Source organism: Plectropomus leopardus, chromosome 16 (assembly GCF_026936395.1).
Source record: "Plectropomus leopardus strain MGB_pleo_1.0 chromosome 16, ASM2693639v1, whole genome shotgun sequence".
NCBI lineage: Eukaryota > Metazoa > Chordata > Actinopteri > Perciformes > Serranidae > Plectropomus > Plectropomus leopardus.
Window position 1 is genome coordinate 27,446,742 of NC_142191.1, and position 19,107 is coordinate 27,465,848.

Sequence of the window (19,107 nt, forward strand, 5' to 3'; positions counted from 1 at the left end):
TTTAAATAGAGAACTGAGATGCTGTAGCTCATTGCACAATCACTGTCTCTGAGGAGTCATATTCCAAAGAATTTCGTTATTGCAATTAACTCGTCAATTCAGACGAATGTGCTGATGGCCTTCGATTACATTTTCTCACACACAGCTTATTTGGCCCTTGGCCCATGTGTGCTTCTTATGTCCATGGCTCATTTCCACATGGCTTTTCAGAAAGGTGGGGAGAGGAGTTTTCAGACGCACTTTGACAATAAAACAAGCAACTCGGTACTTCAATATGTGATAATACCACAGTTTCAAAGGAATGGATTTGTAGTACAAGACTTTTATTAAAATAAATAAAACCCACTGAGACTATATTAGTAAAACATAAGGCTAAAAATAGAGTGTATAAAACACATTAAATAAGGGAAATTCAACATTTTAAAAAAGGCTTTGTACATGTTCTGTTTTAACCCATGAAAGACAAAAGTATTTCTTGAAATGAGATGCCAGGATACAAACATACAATACTACAGAAATTTAATTTAGTCATTTATCTTGAACATTTAAATTCTGCTTCATTCTCATTCTGAAACGAAAAGTCAAAGCTGTGTGGACAAAAAGTCAGTGATGTTTGAGCGTATTAGTACTTATATGTTGAGAACGTATGTTGGTGATGTACATACATCACTCAGGTTGATGATGCGTTACATATCTATTATGAACCAAATCATGATATTTTTGTAAAAAAAAAAAAAAAGTTTTGTTGCTTAACAACTTTAACCCTGTGATACGAGTTTACGAGGCTGTATACGTGGCAACGGTTCTTCCATCAATCAGTGAAGTTTTCCTGCGGTTTGGCCTTTCAGTCACATGACCTCAGTGTTTTGGGAAATCTTAAAATACTCTTATAATAGTTTTTTATATATCTGCATTGTGATTACATTAAATTTCACAGATAGAAACCCAGAATGTAAACGGTTTTGTTGTAATCCTGCATTAAACACTTTAACTACAAGAAATAGAGCGAGCAGAGGCTGAAATATTTGTTGTCTACAAATCCGCTCTGTGCCAGGTTTAACAGGCGAGAGAGGGCAGGGGATGTTTTCATATGTTTCTTTCACTTCTGTGGAAGTCACACCTGCACAATAATAACTGTTTTGTCACGACTTGACTTTGAGAAAGAGCAGCCTGTTTTCTTTCCAAGGTTGTCAAAAACGGCAGCTTTGTCACACCCCTGGCTAGTGATACGAACGCCAAAGGCAGCCTTTTGGCATCTGTTTGAAGCTGCTGGGAGCGGTGGTGGATGGCTCAAACAAACAGACTTTCAGCTGGGCTGTTTGTGACCTGTGTGACTCCAAAAGTCAAAGCTGTTTTAATGGAAAGTTACATATAATTTGAGGTAGTTGTATTGGGTTGTATATAAAACTGGGATAGTTGTCCATATCGTAACAAATGTATCTAAAATTTGGAAATTCGTTCATGTAGAATGTGAATGTATATATGGGAGTAGGAATGATTAAGTGTGTATTCCTCCTACTTCTTTTTGAACATGTGATATTTGTAGCTTATAGCTATAGCTGATAGCTTCCTGGTGTCTTTGAACAGACCTGAACCACATGACCTGCTCTGCACCATGGAGACCTGGAGACAGGACAGACAACACAGACACACAAGAGACAAAACTGAAGCTCGCCATTCAGTCAGATAGAAGAAACGAAACAGGTTTTGTGGCAGAGGTTGAGCGTGAGAAAGTGGAATCAACGAATGAATCAGTTAAATAATGATTGCTTATTAACCGACCTGCTGAAAGGATAATGGTATCAGGCACAAAGAAAGATTCTCTGGAAATCACATAATGATTTCACAATAACTGACTCGCTGTAGGGGCAACAGCAACAGCTCCAAAGCCTGAAGCAATTAACGAACAAACAACTTGAACAGTTGATAAAAAAGATGAGTTTAAAGTTGGGGTCTAAAGGCCTCGTGTGTCTGATGTCAGCATGCAGGTTATCCCTGAGAAAGAGGCCACGGCAGGAAAAGTCTCTGCAGCCTGATGACTTGTGTTGAACTCTGTGGACACACAGGAGACCTGTGCTGTGAGACAGGAGAGCATGTGAGGAAATAACAGGCTGAAGGAGATCAGACACACGGAAAGGGCATTGTTCAAAAAGGTCCTTAAATTCATTTGATGATGGAGTCTTTAACTTCTTCTTCTTATTTTTATTATTATTCATTTTTTGTGATGTGTTCAAACTTCTTTCACAAATGTTTAAATCTCTGGACCCTGAGCAAATTGATTTGATTTCTTTCAAAAATAGGAGGGAAAAGGCAATGAGCTACTTTGCAAGAAATTATTAAAATTAGAAAATTGTATTTTAAAAAAAGTAATTTTACCTTTAAAAAAAGTGTAAACAAGTCCATCCATCCATCCATCCATCCATCCATCCATCCATCCATCAGTTTTCGTTGGCTTATCCGAGATTATCCTGGATGTCTGAGTCCCTCACCCTATCTTTGAGGCTGAGCCCAGCCATGCACCCTCCGGAGGACGCTCTTCTCGGCCACTTGTATCCACGATCTCATTCTTTTGGTCACTACCCAGAGCTCATGACCATAGGTGAGGATTGGAGCATAGATGGAGTGGTAAATCGAGGGCTTTGCCTCCCGGCTCAGCTCCTTCTTTACCACGACAGTCCGATGCAACTCCTGCATCACTGCGTATGCCGCAGCAAACCGTCTGTCCATCTCACGCTCCGTTCTACCCTCACTCGTGAACAAGACGCCAAGATACCTGAACTCCTTCACTTGGGGACCGAGCACAATCACCAGCTCATTTCACATTTTCATGTAGCTTATTTACAATGATTTATGTGGTTAAACAAAATAATACCTCAAAGTACAGCACTCATTAGAAGTTCAAATGTTTGTGAGCATCCAAAAAAAAGTTCTTGTTTCACTTTGGCCCTTTGTCGGTTTGGTGTCAGACAATGGGAGACACAGTGAGTCCAGGGGTTCTTCAGCCTGTGAAATAAGGTCAGTACTAGCTTATATGTTTATTTATTTATTTATACAGTAATATCATGATGAATGGGCTCTTGCTTTGCAAAATAATAGCTGTTAAATAAAACTCAGTACTTTTTAAGGCAAGGTAAGGCAAAGCAGCTGTATTTGTATAGCACATTTCGTACAAGAAGGCAATTGGAAGTGCTAATCATAATTCATTACTAAAATTTTAACACAAAAATCACCATTAAAAAATAGCAAAAGTGCAGATGTCCTGATGGTCCTGAAATAAAAAGATGATTTCAAATGATTTAAAATCAAGCTAAAATGAGTTTGAATAAGTTTTAAATATGATGTTAATATGGGTAAAGTTTAATTATCTGCATTAACATCTCATTTGACCCCACTGATGGAGGTTGTAATCATCAGGTTGCAACACTGTGTTTACCGCAAGAAATACAGCAAGCAGAGGCCAAAATATTTATTCAATAAAAATCAGTTCTTGTGGTGGATTTGACAATTGTGAGAGAGGGCGGGGCAATATGTTCACACGTTTGTATCAGCTCTGTGGAAGACACACCTGCAAAATAGTAATGGCATCTTTGGCAGGACTTTGAAGAGGATCTGAATATTAAGGAAAAAAAGCAGATCTTGAACACACATGCATGCATGCACACTCAAATCCTAGCGCCATTTATCATAGAATTTATAAGAAGAAATTCAAAATTACTGCCTGAATTTTCTTCACGTTTTGGTTTCAAAAGTGATGAAACATAAAATAACCTTTTGGTTTGGTGTTGTGCAATGGCAGAGTAGCTTTAGCATCATTTTGTGCATTTTACTGTGTCAGCTTGAAACAAAGATAAAGGGTTAAATAAATGTCAAGCCTCACAATGTTTTGCACGACAAAGAATAATGTTAATATATGATTGTCTGAATGTATTTGAACTCCAGCTTGTGTACACACAGTGTGGTACTTAAATATTCCCTAACATGAGTTATGGTCAATCATAAAGTTTTAGTATTCTGTATGATTTCTTTGGGCTAAATGCACCTTTATTGAGACGGTTTCCGGAGTTCAACACAAGTCATCATTGCTTCAGGCTTTGTAGCTGTTGTTGTTGTCCCTACAGCGAGTCAGTTATTGTGCAATTATTATGTGACTTCCAGAGAATCCTTCTTTGTGCCTGATACCATTATTCTTTCAGTGGGTTGGTTATTGTGCATTTATGAATTTATTGATTTAATTATTAATTCCACTCTCTCACACTCAACCTCTGCCACAGGCCTGTTTTATTTCTTCTATCTGATTGAATGGTGGTGGATGGGTCAAACAAACAGACTTTCAGCTGGGCTGTTTGTGACCTGTGTGACTCCAAAAGTCAAAGCTGTTTTGATGTAAAGTTCCATATAATTTGAGGAATTAGTATTCTCGTATTACTACTTGTTTTTCTCAAGAAAGTATTACTTTATTCTCATAATATTGTGACTTTTTCTCATAATATTACAACTCTATTTTTGAAGTCTAAAAAGAGTAAAAAGTTCCTCAGTGTGGCCCTAAAGCTCCATCATACCTGTCCACACAGCATCTATAAGATGTCTGTGTGTCCAGGAAGGTCTAAAAGACACCGGCTCCAGACGGTCGCTGGCGTTCTTGCTCGCCCACCACAGTTCTCCTCCACACAAAGCACATGAGAGGTTTCACATGGTTACAATCTGTAACCTTACCACTAGATGCCACTAAATCCTGCACACCAGACACACCTGCTCAGGCACTGTTTGATATTTATGACAGAGGAGGGATGGTGCAAAAAGAGGCAGGCGTGTCCAATAATTGTCTTTTTGGGTTTAGATGTTTTTAAAGTAAATATGATATACCACCATTTCAAGTTGCTTTTGCCTCAATTAGGCCAAAATAAAAGCCCCTCCCCATTGCTTAGAAATTCATTAACATGCCTCCACTGTTATGCAGCTCCTAACTTTTTGTGAGCGTCAAAGCACCCGCAAAACACCTTCTTTTCTATATTATAATGGGAGCATTGACACATCTTTCCTTAATTTTAGGAGAATTGGAACAGCTTTTATCATGGCAGACGCTCAGGTAGCCTACTTCCGGTCCATCTCACTCAGTTAGGAACCTTCCGAAGCAAAAAGAGGTATTGTGATGAAACTACACTGTTCACATGATGGACTACAAAAGCACATCTTCCCTGGATTGGTTTTAAGTGAAGCTATATAGCTTCAGTTTCAGGAGCAGGACCACACCTCTACCGCACCTCAACCGCGCCTCTTCCGGCTTAAATATCCTCCTAACCTGATCTCCCCCTTTCGTTCTCGTTATTCTGCACGAGCGCGTACCGACACACCACGTAGCGTTACGCTCTCAGTCGACTGCGGTTCGCTCACTCGCCCCTATTATGGATTCTGTCTCTCTGTCCCCGTCGGATGACGACCTGTTCGGTCGAAGCCGTGACGATGGCCCTCGCCGTCTCCATCTGGCCGTGCAGGCGTCCTCAGGGTCCGACACCGACAACTTCTCTGTCGCATCCGTGCCGGAGACGCTGACTTCGGCAGTGCAACCGGCCGCCGGCCCCTCGGTTCCCTTCTTGGTCCTTGTTCCACCTGGCTCCTCTCTGCTCACCATCCAGATGTACGGCTCGGCCCGATGGTTCCTCTGCATCTCCTGGTCCGCCACCCTCAGCGGAAAGAAGAGGCGTGGTCGCCCCGTGCAGCCCTGCGCCGCTGCGGTTCTCCTACTCCATCGCTGCGGAGGATGGTGACGGCCTCCCGCCGTTGTCTCGACTCTGCCAGCTTGGCAGATCGATGTCGAGCGATGAGCGCTGGAGCGCGGCGTCACCACGCTCCAGCGATGTCTCCCGATTGCTGGCTGCCTTTGCAGACCGGGGAATACCGTTTCGCAGAAATGACAACAAGCTTTTTGACATCCTGACATCTGAGTGCTGCTCTGTCAACATCGGCGCTCTTCCGGGTGACGTCATCGCGGCGGCTCCCATCGTGCACCATGACGTCAGCACCTCTGTTAAAGGGCCGGTTCGTTTTCAACCACTTCCGGTGGTCCGTGCTGAATAGGAAGCGGGGACATGCTGCCTCGGGCGAGTCAAGTCAGTTACTTACTTACTAAGGGTTTTTTCCTTAAGTCTGAATTCTTGCTTGTGTTGTACGTCGCTTTGGATAAAAGCGTCTGCTAAATGAAATTGTTGAATTGTACAATTGTAGAATCTGGCACCGGGCTGCCAGTGCCCTCTACTGCTTAACATCGATGCCTACAGCGGTTCACTTTTGCTGGGGAGTCTGGCATTGGGATACCATTGCCCCGGCTGTGCACGCGTTCGACAGCAAACCACTCCGCTCTCACTGGGGCATCTGGCACCGGGGTGCCGCTGCCCCCAGTTGTACGTCCAGTGACTTCGACAGTTCGCTCTCGCTGGGGCATCTGGCACCGGGGTGCCGCTGCCCCCAGTTGTACGTCCAGTGACTTCGACAGTTCGCTCTCGTTGGGGCATCTGGCACCGAGATGTCGGGGGCCCCCTGATGTACGACATCGGCTACTGCACCGGTTCACTCTCCTTGGGGCTTTTGGCACCAGGCTGCCAGTGCCCTCTACTGCTTACCCTTGAAGCCTGCATCCGCATTGTTCCCCAGGGGAGGGCTTCCTTTCTCATCTGTTGCCTGTCGCTTCTTCCGTCCCGTCGCTCATGGCCTCCGTCTCTCTTGTTGCGCCCAGCCGCACCGAGCTCTGGTTCTGGCTCCGTCTGCTTGGCATTGGAACGATTCTCCTTCTTTATGACGATCACCTGTCTCATCCTCAAGACGTCAACCTTTTCGATGACGCGGCTCCATCTGCCGGTTTTGGGGTTTTTTTACGATGAAAGATGGTTCGTAGGCAAATGGCCCCAAGAGTTGGAAGGAGACTGCCAGGTCACTTTATCTGCTCTCTTTGAGATCTACCCCATCATCGTCGCCACCATGTTATGGGGCCGTGAATGGAGTCGCCTATCTGTCCTCATCTACTCATCTTCGCAGTAGTTTGACATCATAAATAAAGAAGTTCAGGAGCTTGGCTCCTCATGTAGACGCACACCCGGCTCCGGTTCCTCCATATTCGACCTTGCCTTTCAACATCTAAACCCAGCTTTCATGCCCCTGATGTGGAATCTCATAACACCATCATCAATAGCCTGTCCCCATGCAACTCTCTCTCCATATCGGTCGGCTTGGAATTGTTTCCACAACTTTCACGACATGCATAACATCACTTTTCCTTCGTTTGATCTCATCACCTTAACCTGCTTCATCACCCACGCCCATTCTGTCTTGGGAAATTAAAACCCAGACAATCAAAGTCTACCTCAGCGGCATTTCGTTCATCTCTAAACTCCTAACCGGTAGTCATGGCCAGCTCATGGTCATCCCCAGATCACCTCACTGCTCAGAGGCCTCTCACGCTAAGAACCATCCCAAAATCCTCGTAGACTCCCATTAACCACGGATCTGCTGTCACGCTGTATCCACACCATCCGCTCCAGATATAGCATATCTCACGTCAACCAAACTCTAGAGACAATGTTCATTCTCGCTTTCTTCCGTTTCCTCAGATGCTCAGAATTCACTGCTTCGACCCTTCGATACGATCAACGTCAAGCACGCCTGCCTCTCGGACCTTTTTTCTCTAACGACACCATAGTTATTTTTAAAAAAGAACCAAAACCAACTAATCTTGCCCCACTCCCGTCTTCTACTTTAACATTCAATCAGTTCTAAACCCCTTCCTTATTCTCTCCAATTACTTACATTTCCGGATATCACAAAGCAAATCCCAAGATGACCCTTGCATCTGAATCCGGCCAGGTGGTTACCCGCTTCTGGTTCCACCAACACTTCAAATCAGGTCCCGTCATTGTCAGGCATCTCTCCCATGCATTACGCCGGACATTCTTTCAGAATCGGAGCTGCCACGGCGGATTCCCACCGAAGCTTCCCCACACCGCACTCAACCATCCATTCCAATAATCCAACATCAATGTTTATACCAAATCTACATTCACGTCAATAAATTGTTAAAATTAATTCCGATTGAGGTGTGGTCCTTGCTAGTGAATGCAGCAAAAAAGGTTTTTTGTAATTGTTTTATTTGTGTTTTCTTTTATAAACACCCGGTGAAAAATATTACATCATTACCAAGGTGAGAAATAAAAATAAAGAGGAATATAGGCTGCCAGTCACAGAAGTAAAATGTGAGATGGTTGCTCACACTCACGCTCCTTTCCCTCATATTTATTGTCATGAATACTTATATGATTTCATGAAATTAGCCTCATAACTATGAAAATATGTAGGCATACGATGTGTTAGATCCACTACTCTGTACATACGATCATTCTTACGTTTCAAACGTGATAAATTGGAAACATCATTTGTCTTAAAACAATCCCTGGTGTTGTGGTTAATGTGCTGATGCTGATCTTATAGGCTACAGATGTGTATTGTCACTATATTTTCGCTAGAAGCTCTATTAGAGAGAACAGTCAGTAGTAAATATTAAACACACATAAAACATGATGAGAAAATAATAACAAAATAAAATATACATATATATATGTATGTGTGTGTATATATATATATAACAAATAGCATAATATGTAATAACAAATGTGGGGTTTTTTTTTTGTTTTTTTTTGATAAATATAGGCCTGTAGTCTGAAGTCAGGGCACAGATGTGACTATAAGCCTGTGTGTTTAAAAGCTTAGGAAGCAGCACACAGCTCAGTAAACAGCTCCATGTTCACATGACAGTGTTTTGAAGTTGTTTGGGCTCATACAGACTGTGCATCTGTGATGTCATGAAACAGCTGATCTCCCAAATAGCGGCCGACGTCGCGCCTCACTTTAAAAGTTGTGGCCGCAAAGAATTGTGGGGCAGATTCTCTCCTTTCCTTTGGTATAGGATGCTCCAGCATTGACGCACCTTTCCTTAATTTTAGGAGAATTCAGACAGCTTTTTTATCATGGCAGCCCGCTCAGGTAGTTCAGTTCATCTCACTCAGTGAGGAACCTTCCCAAGCAAAAAGAGGTATTCGACCGCAGCCTAAGACTCAAATAAGCATCGTGATGAAACTCGCATCCGGAGATCTGAACACAAGCCGCCTCCTCCTCTGCCTCCTGCTAAGAACAAGCTCGCCTTCGCTGTCCGCATCAGAGAGTGAGTACTCTGACTCAAAGGTCAGAGTTCAGCTACATTTGGTTACATTTTGCATTCATCTCTTCAAGAGTTCAGTGAAACGCTGACTGTGGTTACTGGCACAAAATATTCATTTTGGCCCTTGGTTCAAATAAAGACAATATTCTCATTAAGCTGTTTACAATGAACATGAATATTCCCGTTTTACATGCAGCAGTGCATGCTTCGATTAACATTTCGCTTATCACGTCAACATGTGGAAAACTGGAATGGCTGTCACTTGTTTTCCTCTGGTGGTGGACGTATTAGACTGTGCAGATACAGCCTCCCTCTTTCAATACTTCAGCCTCCTTCTTCTTGAAAAGGGCAGCCTTGTGATATTTGTTCATATCCAAAACATGTTTAAAAGTAGCAGTGTTTCTCCTTCTGACCAGAAATGTGGGCTTTTTTGGGGGGCATGCATCTCTAACTCTCTCTTATCTCTCAGTTGCTGTAAAAACCCCAACAGAGACAAATATTCTGAATGCGCTGTGTACATGTGCAGTGATTGCTGCTAAAACCTGAATTACCTCAGCATATCCCACATGTCTTAATCTGGAAATGCTACATTTTTTAAAAGGTCTTATTGTAAACATCTGAGACAAATACCTTTTTTATATGACCAGTATGAAATTCATAATATTGTCATATTTGGAATATGTAAATGCATCTGATATGCATTTAAAATGAAAATGAAAATCTTTCTCTTAATGTTCAGAGTTTGGATTGTAACAAACTCCAACAAAAAACTTTAGCAAGTTTTTAATCCAAATTGCACCTTTCAACATGAAATAGGCCTGCAGCAAGTTCACAGCAACTTTTTTTTGAATATAAATTCAAGCTAAAATTTAAACAAAAGAAAAATTAAAATAGCTCCCTGAGGTTTCACAGAGTAAAAGTTCCTCCCATGCTGACACATTTTTGCCCTATTTAATTAATTATGTTTCACCAACGGTCATTAAATAAAACGCAATTACAGATAATCAGCAAAATGCCAAATATCGTCTCTATTAGTAGGCCAGACCGATAATCTGTTGACCCCTAACATTTATTATATTTAATAACCTTTATCATATAGCATCTTTCAAAATACAGTTACAAATAAAACTGAACACATTTAAAGAAAACACTGGTCAACTGAAATAAAACTAATATATATTAAAAAAAATGTCCAAAGCAAAAGATCAAAGAAGTGAAGGCCAAAGAATTAAAATCACTAAGACAGCAATAAAACAGACAGCTCAGATAAAATCAGGATATGCTTTAGGACATAAGCAGGAAGACACTAAGATGTTGAGTCAGACGACCTTATACTCTCAGGTAGATCGTTCCAGAGCCTTGGGCCCTTCATTTCAAAAGCTCTGTCCCTTTCACTCTTCAGCCTTGACTTGGGAACAAACCAAAGACCTCTGCTCAAGGATCTCAAATTATGCAAAGCTTCATAAAGAATTTAAAGGTCTGAAACATAATCTGGAGTCAGGCCATGAGGAGCCTTGAAAGTAATCTTTAAATGAATCCTAAACCAAACAGGGAGCCAAAGTCAAGTTTCTACAACTGTTTTGGTGTGAATGTACTTCTTGGTTAACAGCATAGCAGCTGAATTTGTTCACAATCTGTTGTTGTTTTAAAGTGTTTTGGTTTAGACAGGAATAATGCAATGCAAGTACAACAGTGTCTGCATGTCTAAAAGTTCAAGTAGATCTTATTTTTGCAAAATGTATTAGGTGATAAAAACATGACTGGACAAGCATAGTGATATGCTGCTCAGAACAAAAAATCCTACCAAACATGACAAGACTTCTTGCAATTGGCTTGTTGTGTTGGTACAGGTAACCAGTAGATGGCAGTCTTTGTTCAAGTGAAAGATCACTGAGAGTCCAACATGTAACTTTTAGCAGTGAGATGACTGTGGGCCCAGATTTGTGAGCATGATAACAGTGATGGGGAAAAGATGATGAAAACACATGAAAAAAATTAAAGTGAACATGATGAGGAAAAAAAAACAAAACGTTGTGAAACAAACACATCTCACATGCAAAGCTGTCTTTGCTGACGAGCAGGACATATCCAGAATACAGTGATACAGAGCCTTAACATCCAATAATTTATTGACAACATCAATCACAAGCACACACACAGTTGTCAATCATGATGTCAATTCCTCCTTTTTATAGCATCAAATAACATTTAAAATCAAACTTATCAGAAAAATGAACTCAGAGTGACAAGAACTACAGAAACCATCTTTGGGGAAAAATTATTTGACTTTATGAAGGGGGTGGGAGTTATGACCTATACTGCAGCCAACAGGAGACTGAGATATTTTGGCTTCTCTATTGTGGAGCTGTCATGTTGTCTCTCTTTACAAACATTCTGTGTTTTAATCAAATAGAATCAAGTTGAAGAATCTCAGTCAGCATGTAAATTTGTAATTTAAATGCAAAAACTGAAAAACAGTATTGTCAATAATCAGAGCATTCTATTGCAAAAGAGAAATAGGATTGAAAGGAAATTTTGAACATTTAGCTGTGTATGTGTTTTGTGTAGTAGTTTAGATATTGTTAATAATGAATGATGTAATGATACATGATACAGCTCCATTTCAGCTGCGAGACAGAGTCTCTTAGCACCCTTTAAAGCATTTTGTTGTTGTTTTTTAATTGGTGTATTTAAGAGATCAATGAAAAATACATTTCACACCTTTAGGTGTTCTTACAAGCTGTGGGGAAAGGTCATTATTTAAAGTATAAATCTGTTCATTTACTTTACTTTTATTATTGTCGACAATTTCCTTGACCAGACCAAAACGAGCAGCTCTGAATGTAACACACTCACAAGTGTTATCTGTGCGTTCAAAGCTTATTTCTCTGTGGCATAGACCTCCATTGTTGTCCAAAAACTATGAAAACAGAAGTGAACCTCACAGTGAGACATGTTCCTCTGTTACCATGAGCACACACACACACACACACAGACACACACACACACACACTATATTTTATATGATCTCAACCCCACATACATTGTCCTGCTGGGAAAATATTCACTAGAGTACCAGATCCACAGCTGAAAAAAGTCATCAGTAAATACACTATTTACTGCTGTTTTGAGTAACACTGGTGAAAACTACAACATATATTTTTGACCCCTTTAAAAGAAAATTAGACATTGTCAGCGGGAACCAAAAGGACAGCATAGAGAGGTCTTAAAGAATTTAGTGTTATTTATGTTTCAACCATTTCATGTGACTTGTTGAGAAAACTCTTTTGGTACTCTCTTGAAAGTACCAAAGAAGTATTGAAATGTTTTTATTGATGGACAGTTTGCAAACATTTAGTCAAATACTGTAATTCAGTGCCATTTTGAGGAACTTGTGCTTTACTCATGCATTCATTTATTATACTTATCATACCAATAATACAAATAAAATGTAATCAGCATATGAATAATACATTGTTATGGATAAAGATTGGACTGCATTAATACCTTCTACCCAGGTCTATAAACCATTTAACAAAAAACAGCCTACAATATAATACAAATTCTTCCTTAAAGTAATGTACATATGAATGCATCTTTAATTCTAATGATATAATATACAGCAGGCCTATATGATTCTGACAGATTCTGGATAATGTTTACTTTTACATTTTGTAAGTTAAATATCTGAGGACTTTTTGAACATAGCGTTAGTTCAGGCAAGCCACGGTGTCAAGTGCTGCTTCTGTTGATATCAGCTGATCATCATGTAAGCATCATCAGCTGATAGCCAGCTGATTTGCCTCTTAGCATCTGATTCACTTAACTCACTTGCGCCACCTTATTTAAGCTGCTCTAGCCCGCCTGCTCTTCCCTGTTCCCTCTGCATGCCGCTTTTTCTCCCTCCTCCTCTCCACCTCCTCCTGTGTGCCGTTCTGACTTGATCTATGATGTTGTGTCATTGGTGCCTGCTCTGTGGGGGGTTTTGGTCTTTTCTTTTTGCCACTGCTTCTCTCCCTGCCTCAGGAACGTGTGCTGTCCTGTTTAGCACTTTCCACATTAGCACGTGGAAGGGCAGGGGTCCCCAGAACAGAGCCATACCACCAAATACTAATAACTGCAATAAGCTAAATCTAAAAGCTCCTGAGAAGTGTTTTTCTTGACTAAAGGGGTCCTGACTCAACGATTATTACTGTAGGTCCAAATGTAACTTTTAGGAGTTGGATACAGTGACCCTCGGGGTCAAAACATGAAAAAAAACAATTCAGAAAACTCTACAAAATTTTTACAAACACAAGATTTCATAAAACACAACATATATTTTAACTCTGTTTTTTGAAATGCTGTCATGTTGTGTTAAATGTTAATGTTACTTTTGTAAATGATTTTTCTAACAAGTTGTGCTTTCCAAAAAATTGTTTTCTGAAATGTTGGAGTGTTTTCTGAAATAGGTTATTCTGAAATGTTGTGTTTTGACCACCAGGGCTGCTGTAGTTTGATGAATATGAGCAATGATTTGTCAGCCTGATAGCAGTAATGGGTATAACATGATGGAAAACCTCAAAGTGAAGTTTCTTTTGCATAAAGTCTGAAGCGAACACATTTCACGTGCAAAGCTGTCTTTATTTTTCAAGCAGGAAATGTGGAGAATAAAGTGATACAGAGCCTTAATATTCAATCACTGATTAAAATCATTGTTGAAGAACAGCCACTCCATAATCTGATTGATTTCACCCACATTTAGTTTAACAATGGAGTCAATATCCAACTGATACTTTTCATATTACCTTTGGTATTACTCAAACATGATTCATCACCTTGTTTTATATATTGCAAAGAAAGAAAGAAAGATAATGCAGAAAAAAAAAGTTTAAGGAGGCCATCACCAAAATGCTTTACCAGCATCGCTGGCTTTGCTTTGTGCTTCAGAGAGTGTTGAGAATTCTCAGCTCTGCTGCCATGAAGGCGGCTTTGTCAGGCTTCACTTGTACAAACACAGGAACTCAACACGGCCATTATTGCCTTCGTTGAGATTTCTCTCGATGACATTCAGACCAGCTTTGCGGTAATCTGCCACCAAATTTGGGTTGAGAAGCAGAGTGAGGGTCTTGATGGGCCTGACGGTTCCCCGCTTGTACCACAGGGTCACTTTGTTGCCTCCAGTCCCCTCATTGAGGTTAACATTCACCGACTGGTAACCTTTGGCCTGAAGGGACTCAAAGTCGTCTTTACTGGTGGAGACGGCCAGATCATTGAGGGCCTCAGTGGACTCGGTGGACGGCAGGTACCAGATGTAGACATGGTCTGCTCCTGGAGCACCCCTGTTGGTGTCTTCATCCACACGGATGAAACCTTGCTTGAAGTAGTCGGCGTCTGATCCGTAGGAATCGGTGGCATCGACCGCACTGATGTAGGTTTGTTCCTGTCTCTTCAGCCAGATGTGGATCCAGTCCCCAGTAGGTCCACGGTTCAGATCACAGGCCACTCTCTCATAACCAAATTTAAACTTGCTGGCTTCATTGTCTGGATCTGTAGTGACATCAATGTCCACGATGGGACTGTGGTACTTCCCGGACCCCCTGAAGTACCAAAGGTAGAGGGGATAACGGGCCGCTCCTGCATTGAGATTTCTCTCGATCTTTGTGTACTTTGCTTTTCTCAATCCAGCAGACGTCTCCTCGTCGAATGAGACTTGAACCCTGGTGATTGCGCCCAGGCCAGAATCTTCTTTGACCCAAAGGTAGATGGGAGATCCTCCACCTCCTTTGTTCAGATTCACATTGATCATTGTGAACCCTTGAGCTTGGAGATTATCCTCATCGGTTTGATTAATGGACACATCAATTTCTGAGATAGGCATTGTGGGTAACTGCATTAAAGAGAGAAGACAAATCATGAGTAAACGGCTGCATGACTGTGCCTTTTCAGGTGAGCTCCAATATAATCAGTTATATAATCATTATAATGTTATTATCATTACATCAGTGGTGAAATATGGATCACCATAGTAACATCAGAAGTAAACCATATTTTCAATGTGTTGCATACTGCTCCAGTTACACTAATTACACTGGATATAATCGATTGAGATCTGAAAGAGAATAATTTCTGCTATAATGCTAGAAGACAACAAATGATTGAACTCTTACGTGTCTGCTGACAGTTGATGATCGGCAGTAAGAAGTCGAGTGATCTGATGAATTCGGTTGTACTTACCACAAGTCAGCTGCCTTTTTATAGAGAAATGAGATGATGTAACTCACCTCACTTCTTTCCCCCCAAGTTCCAATGAAGTGTTTTCATCAGTTCAATGTAAATTAAACTTGCTGGTAAAAAAGATAACAGGGGGTTTGGGGGCCCTCTGCCAGAAAACTTTCAGTCAATCACTAGTTTTCCTCCATTCTGGTAATTTTTTATGCACTAATTCATGATGTGAACCTATTACATTTTGTCAAAAATAAAAATCCTCTTTGGTTTTGGTGACTGCAGTATTTCATTTACCTGCATGCTATACTCAGATCCGAGAGCTCCAGTCGGGGTTAATGAGCATACCTCTGAGCCCTTAACTTTAGAAAGCAACATGCAAAGGCTGTCCATCATCACTCGTTCTCTTTGCCATCTGTATTGAGCCACTAGCACAAATAATCAGGGACAACACCGGGATAAAGGCAGGTGACACAAAATATTGCTGTGTGCAGGCGATGCACTGGACTTTCTCTTTCTTTCCTTCCTCGTCCTTCTTGAAATGGTCAGTGCTGCCATATTTGTGCATATCCACAAAGCTGTTGTTATCTAAGTCTTTCATAGAGTTTAAAATTAGATGTGTTTGTCCATCCGGCCAGAATTGCAGGATTGTCTTTTGCAGGCATCTCTACCGCACAACTTTGCAAACTGTTATATTAATAATTTAATGTTATTTAAAAGGGACACAGCATATTAATGAACATCAGTATAAAATATACATTTAAATATGTCAGAGGAAGGATGGCTAATTTACATCCATGGTCCAGGTAACAGAGGACAGTAATATCAAGAAAGACAGAAACAATTCATTACAACCATTCATGTAGAGGACAAAAGTGCAGCAACAGTAGCAACGTAAGCTGTACAGTATCAAGTGCCTTATTTATGTGCAAGGTGAAACATTCAACGTGTGTTGGTTTTGCGCATGTTTCATGGAGCACTGGATAAAAGGGCAAGGAGCTTTATTGTGAGCAAATTGGTTTGTCAACAACGTATCCATCACATTTTTATCTATTGCTTTTTATTTTCCTGCTTTGGGTTTCAGTTTACTGTGCCCCCCCTCACCTCTTGTGCTGCTTTTCCTCATTTGTTCATCGACACACCTGTCCTGCATCAGCCTCCTCAGTCCTTCCTGCTCCTCTGCTCCTCTCAGCCAATCAGCTCCCTGCCTGCTCCTCTGTCCAATCACCTTATTCTCCTCAGCTGAGCCTCTCTGCCTTTTTTCTCCAGCTGCACTTCATCCCCTCGTCAGTCTACTTTGTATTTAAGTCCAGGGTTTCACTTCAGTCTTTGTTGCATATTAGATTTGGCTGTGTGATTTTCTGTTTGCTGTTTCTTAGTCTGACCTAGATTTCAGAATTATCTGTGTGAGTCCCAGTTGTCTGCCATCACTCCCAAATTATGCAGGTTTTGAGTGGGCAGCAGAGAAAATAGGCCCAATACTTTGCATTATTAGGGGAAAGAACTTTTCTGGAGAACCTCCCTCTTTATCAGCATTGAGATGTAGGAAGTTTTCTACTGTTTTAACCCTTATAGTGTTGAGGCAGTCGAGCCTATAACCTGAACGATTTGATAAGATCAAATAAAACTTAATTAATCCCACACCAGGAAACTCACACGTTACAGCAGCTCAAGAGTCAGAATCTATAGAAAAATGCAAAAAGTGATTGAGTGCTAAAAAACAATAAAACATTACAAGAAATATAGATTAGATCAAACAAAAAAATAACAATTTAAAATCTATACACAGGTTTCAGTAATCAGCAGTGGAAGAATGCAGTTCCTTCACTTGAACAAAGTACTAATTCAAAACTGTGAAAATACTCTGTTAGAAGTAAAAGTCTTACTGAAGTAAAAGTATAGTGAGAAAAAATTACTTCAAGTATTAAAAGTTACTTTTGCAAAAGTACCTTATGCAAGAATTAGAAAATGCCTTAAATGTTTATTGAAATAGTTGAGAATTCATTTTCTGTCAGTTTGCTACCTGCGTAAACTGTTTGGTGAGTTAATTTTTAACATAACACATCATATTTAATTAAAAAAACCTACATTATGACATACAGAATAAAATACGAGGTATGTTATGAATACAGTGAATGCACAGTGGACAAGATGTATAGATGGTAGTATGAATGTGAAAACAGGTGATACAGACACGAGTATAAAAAGTTAGGGTATGTGAGCATCGTCAGTACAACAATGTTGTACGGTAATATAATTCTCAGGACCCTCAAAATATTTATTGATATTTTCTAAAAGAAAACAAAAAGAGGCAGAGTTGTCTTTTAAATCCTTCTTTATTTAGTATAAATATACAAAGAAAACACATGTTGCCCAGACGAGCTGAGACGGTACCCAGCGTAATACAAAATAAACCTATTTAACCCAGTGATTCCCAAATACAGCCTCTGATTAATAATTTTGCTGCTGAACACATGTAATCCCATGAAAGGTTTTGGTCAGTTCGGTGGAAGTCACGCCTCTGCTCTGAATTATAGAGATAACAGTGTGCTTATCAGGAGGCAAAAACAACAGAATTTGGACACACACACACACACACACACACACACACACACACACACACAGAGTTTTATATCAAGTCAATCAGTTGTTACAGAATTTCAAAAAAATACTTTCCTTATTGCTGCATGAATTTTCTTCACATTCTGGCTTTAAAACTAATGAAACATCATTTAAATGTTTTTTTGATGGCTTAAACATTAATTTTGTGCCTTTGAGTGTGTTGGGTTGAAACAAGGCATCGGTTTACAAAAAAGACCTTACACTTCAGAAATGTATATAAACAAAGAATAATGCTGTTACATTTCCCCCTTTTTCATTCATTTAAACACAAAAATAAAGAATTAATCAAACAAATAATGTGCACTATCATTGTGCACACACAGTTTTACTAAATAGTTTCATTTATGTGGAAATGTGGGGCACGAAACGGGCTGTCTGGGGCTGTCTTCAGGATGAGCCTCTCAATGTTTATGTCAAATATTTAAGTGATTTCACTGAAGAAAAATTTAATGGGAAAGTCACCTCAAATGACATCACTCATAATGCCCTCATATTTATTATAATCTCCCTTTGATTTTATCAGCTTGGGCACAATGACAACAGTATGAGGCAGTCTGTTGTAAGAGTTCATGTTATACTCTGTTTGAATATGAGCTGTTATAAATCAGCAGGTTAATCTGTAAATGATGCTGGTTTTTATAGTATTGTTTCATGTGCCCCCTCTTCAGCTTTGAGCAGCTGCCCTTTAAAGGTCTCTGTACGGCCCTGATCAATACATAAATGATGATGTAGTGTTACAGATAAAGATAAGACTTTACTGATCCCTTGCTACTTGGCAGTATAAAAAACTGCAAAACAATATAAAACTACATTAAAGGGATATATATGTATAAATGAATCAATAATTAAAATATAATCAGATAATATATTATTCTGAATTGGGCCATCCTGTATGAAGTATGCTTTGTACTTTAAATATATTTTGATACTAGTACTGTTGTACTTTTCTTCTGAGTAACTTAAGCACTTTGATAAATATGGGCGCTGATTTGTTGGCATGACAGTGATGGGAATAAGATGATGAAAACACTAAAATACTACAGTGAAGTTTCTATTGTGTAAAGACTGAAGCAAACACA

At 40.1% G+C, this 19,107-nt stretch overlaps 1 protein-coding gene across 1 annotated transcript; it reads right to left on the reverse strand.

Annotated features, from left to right (window-relative positions):
* Positions 1 to 14,183: 14,183 nt before the first annotated feature.
* LOC148186928 (uncharacterized) lies at positions 14,184 to 15,065 on the reverse strand. The gene has a single exon (XM_088089497.1). The coding sequence runs from the start codon at positions 15,060 to 15,062 to the stop codon at positions 14,184 to 14,186; it is 879 nt and encodes a 292-aa protein (XP_087945623.1). The 5' UTR covers positions 15,063 to 15,065.
* Positions 15,066 to 19,107: the final 4,042 nt, after the last annotated feature.

Bases quoted from the DNA above. Each gene is read 5' to 3' on its own strand.
- LOC148186928 (XM_088089497.1), bottom strand. From the start codon at position 15,062: ATGCCTATCTCAGAAATTGATGTGTCCATTAATCAAACCGATGAGGAT.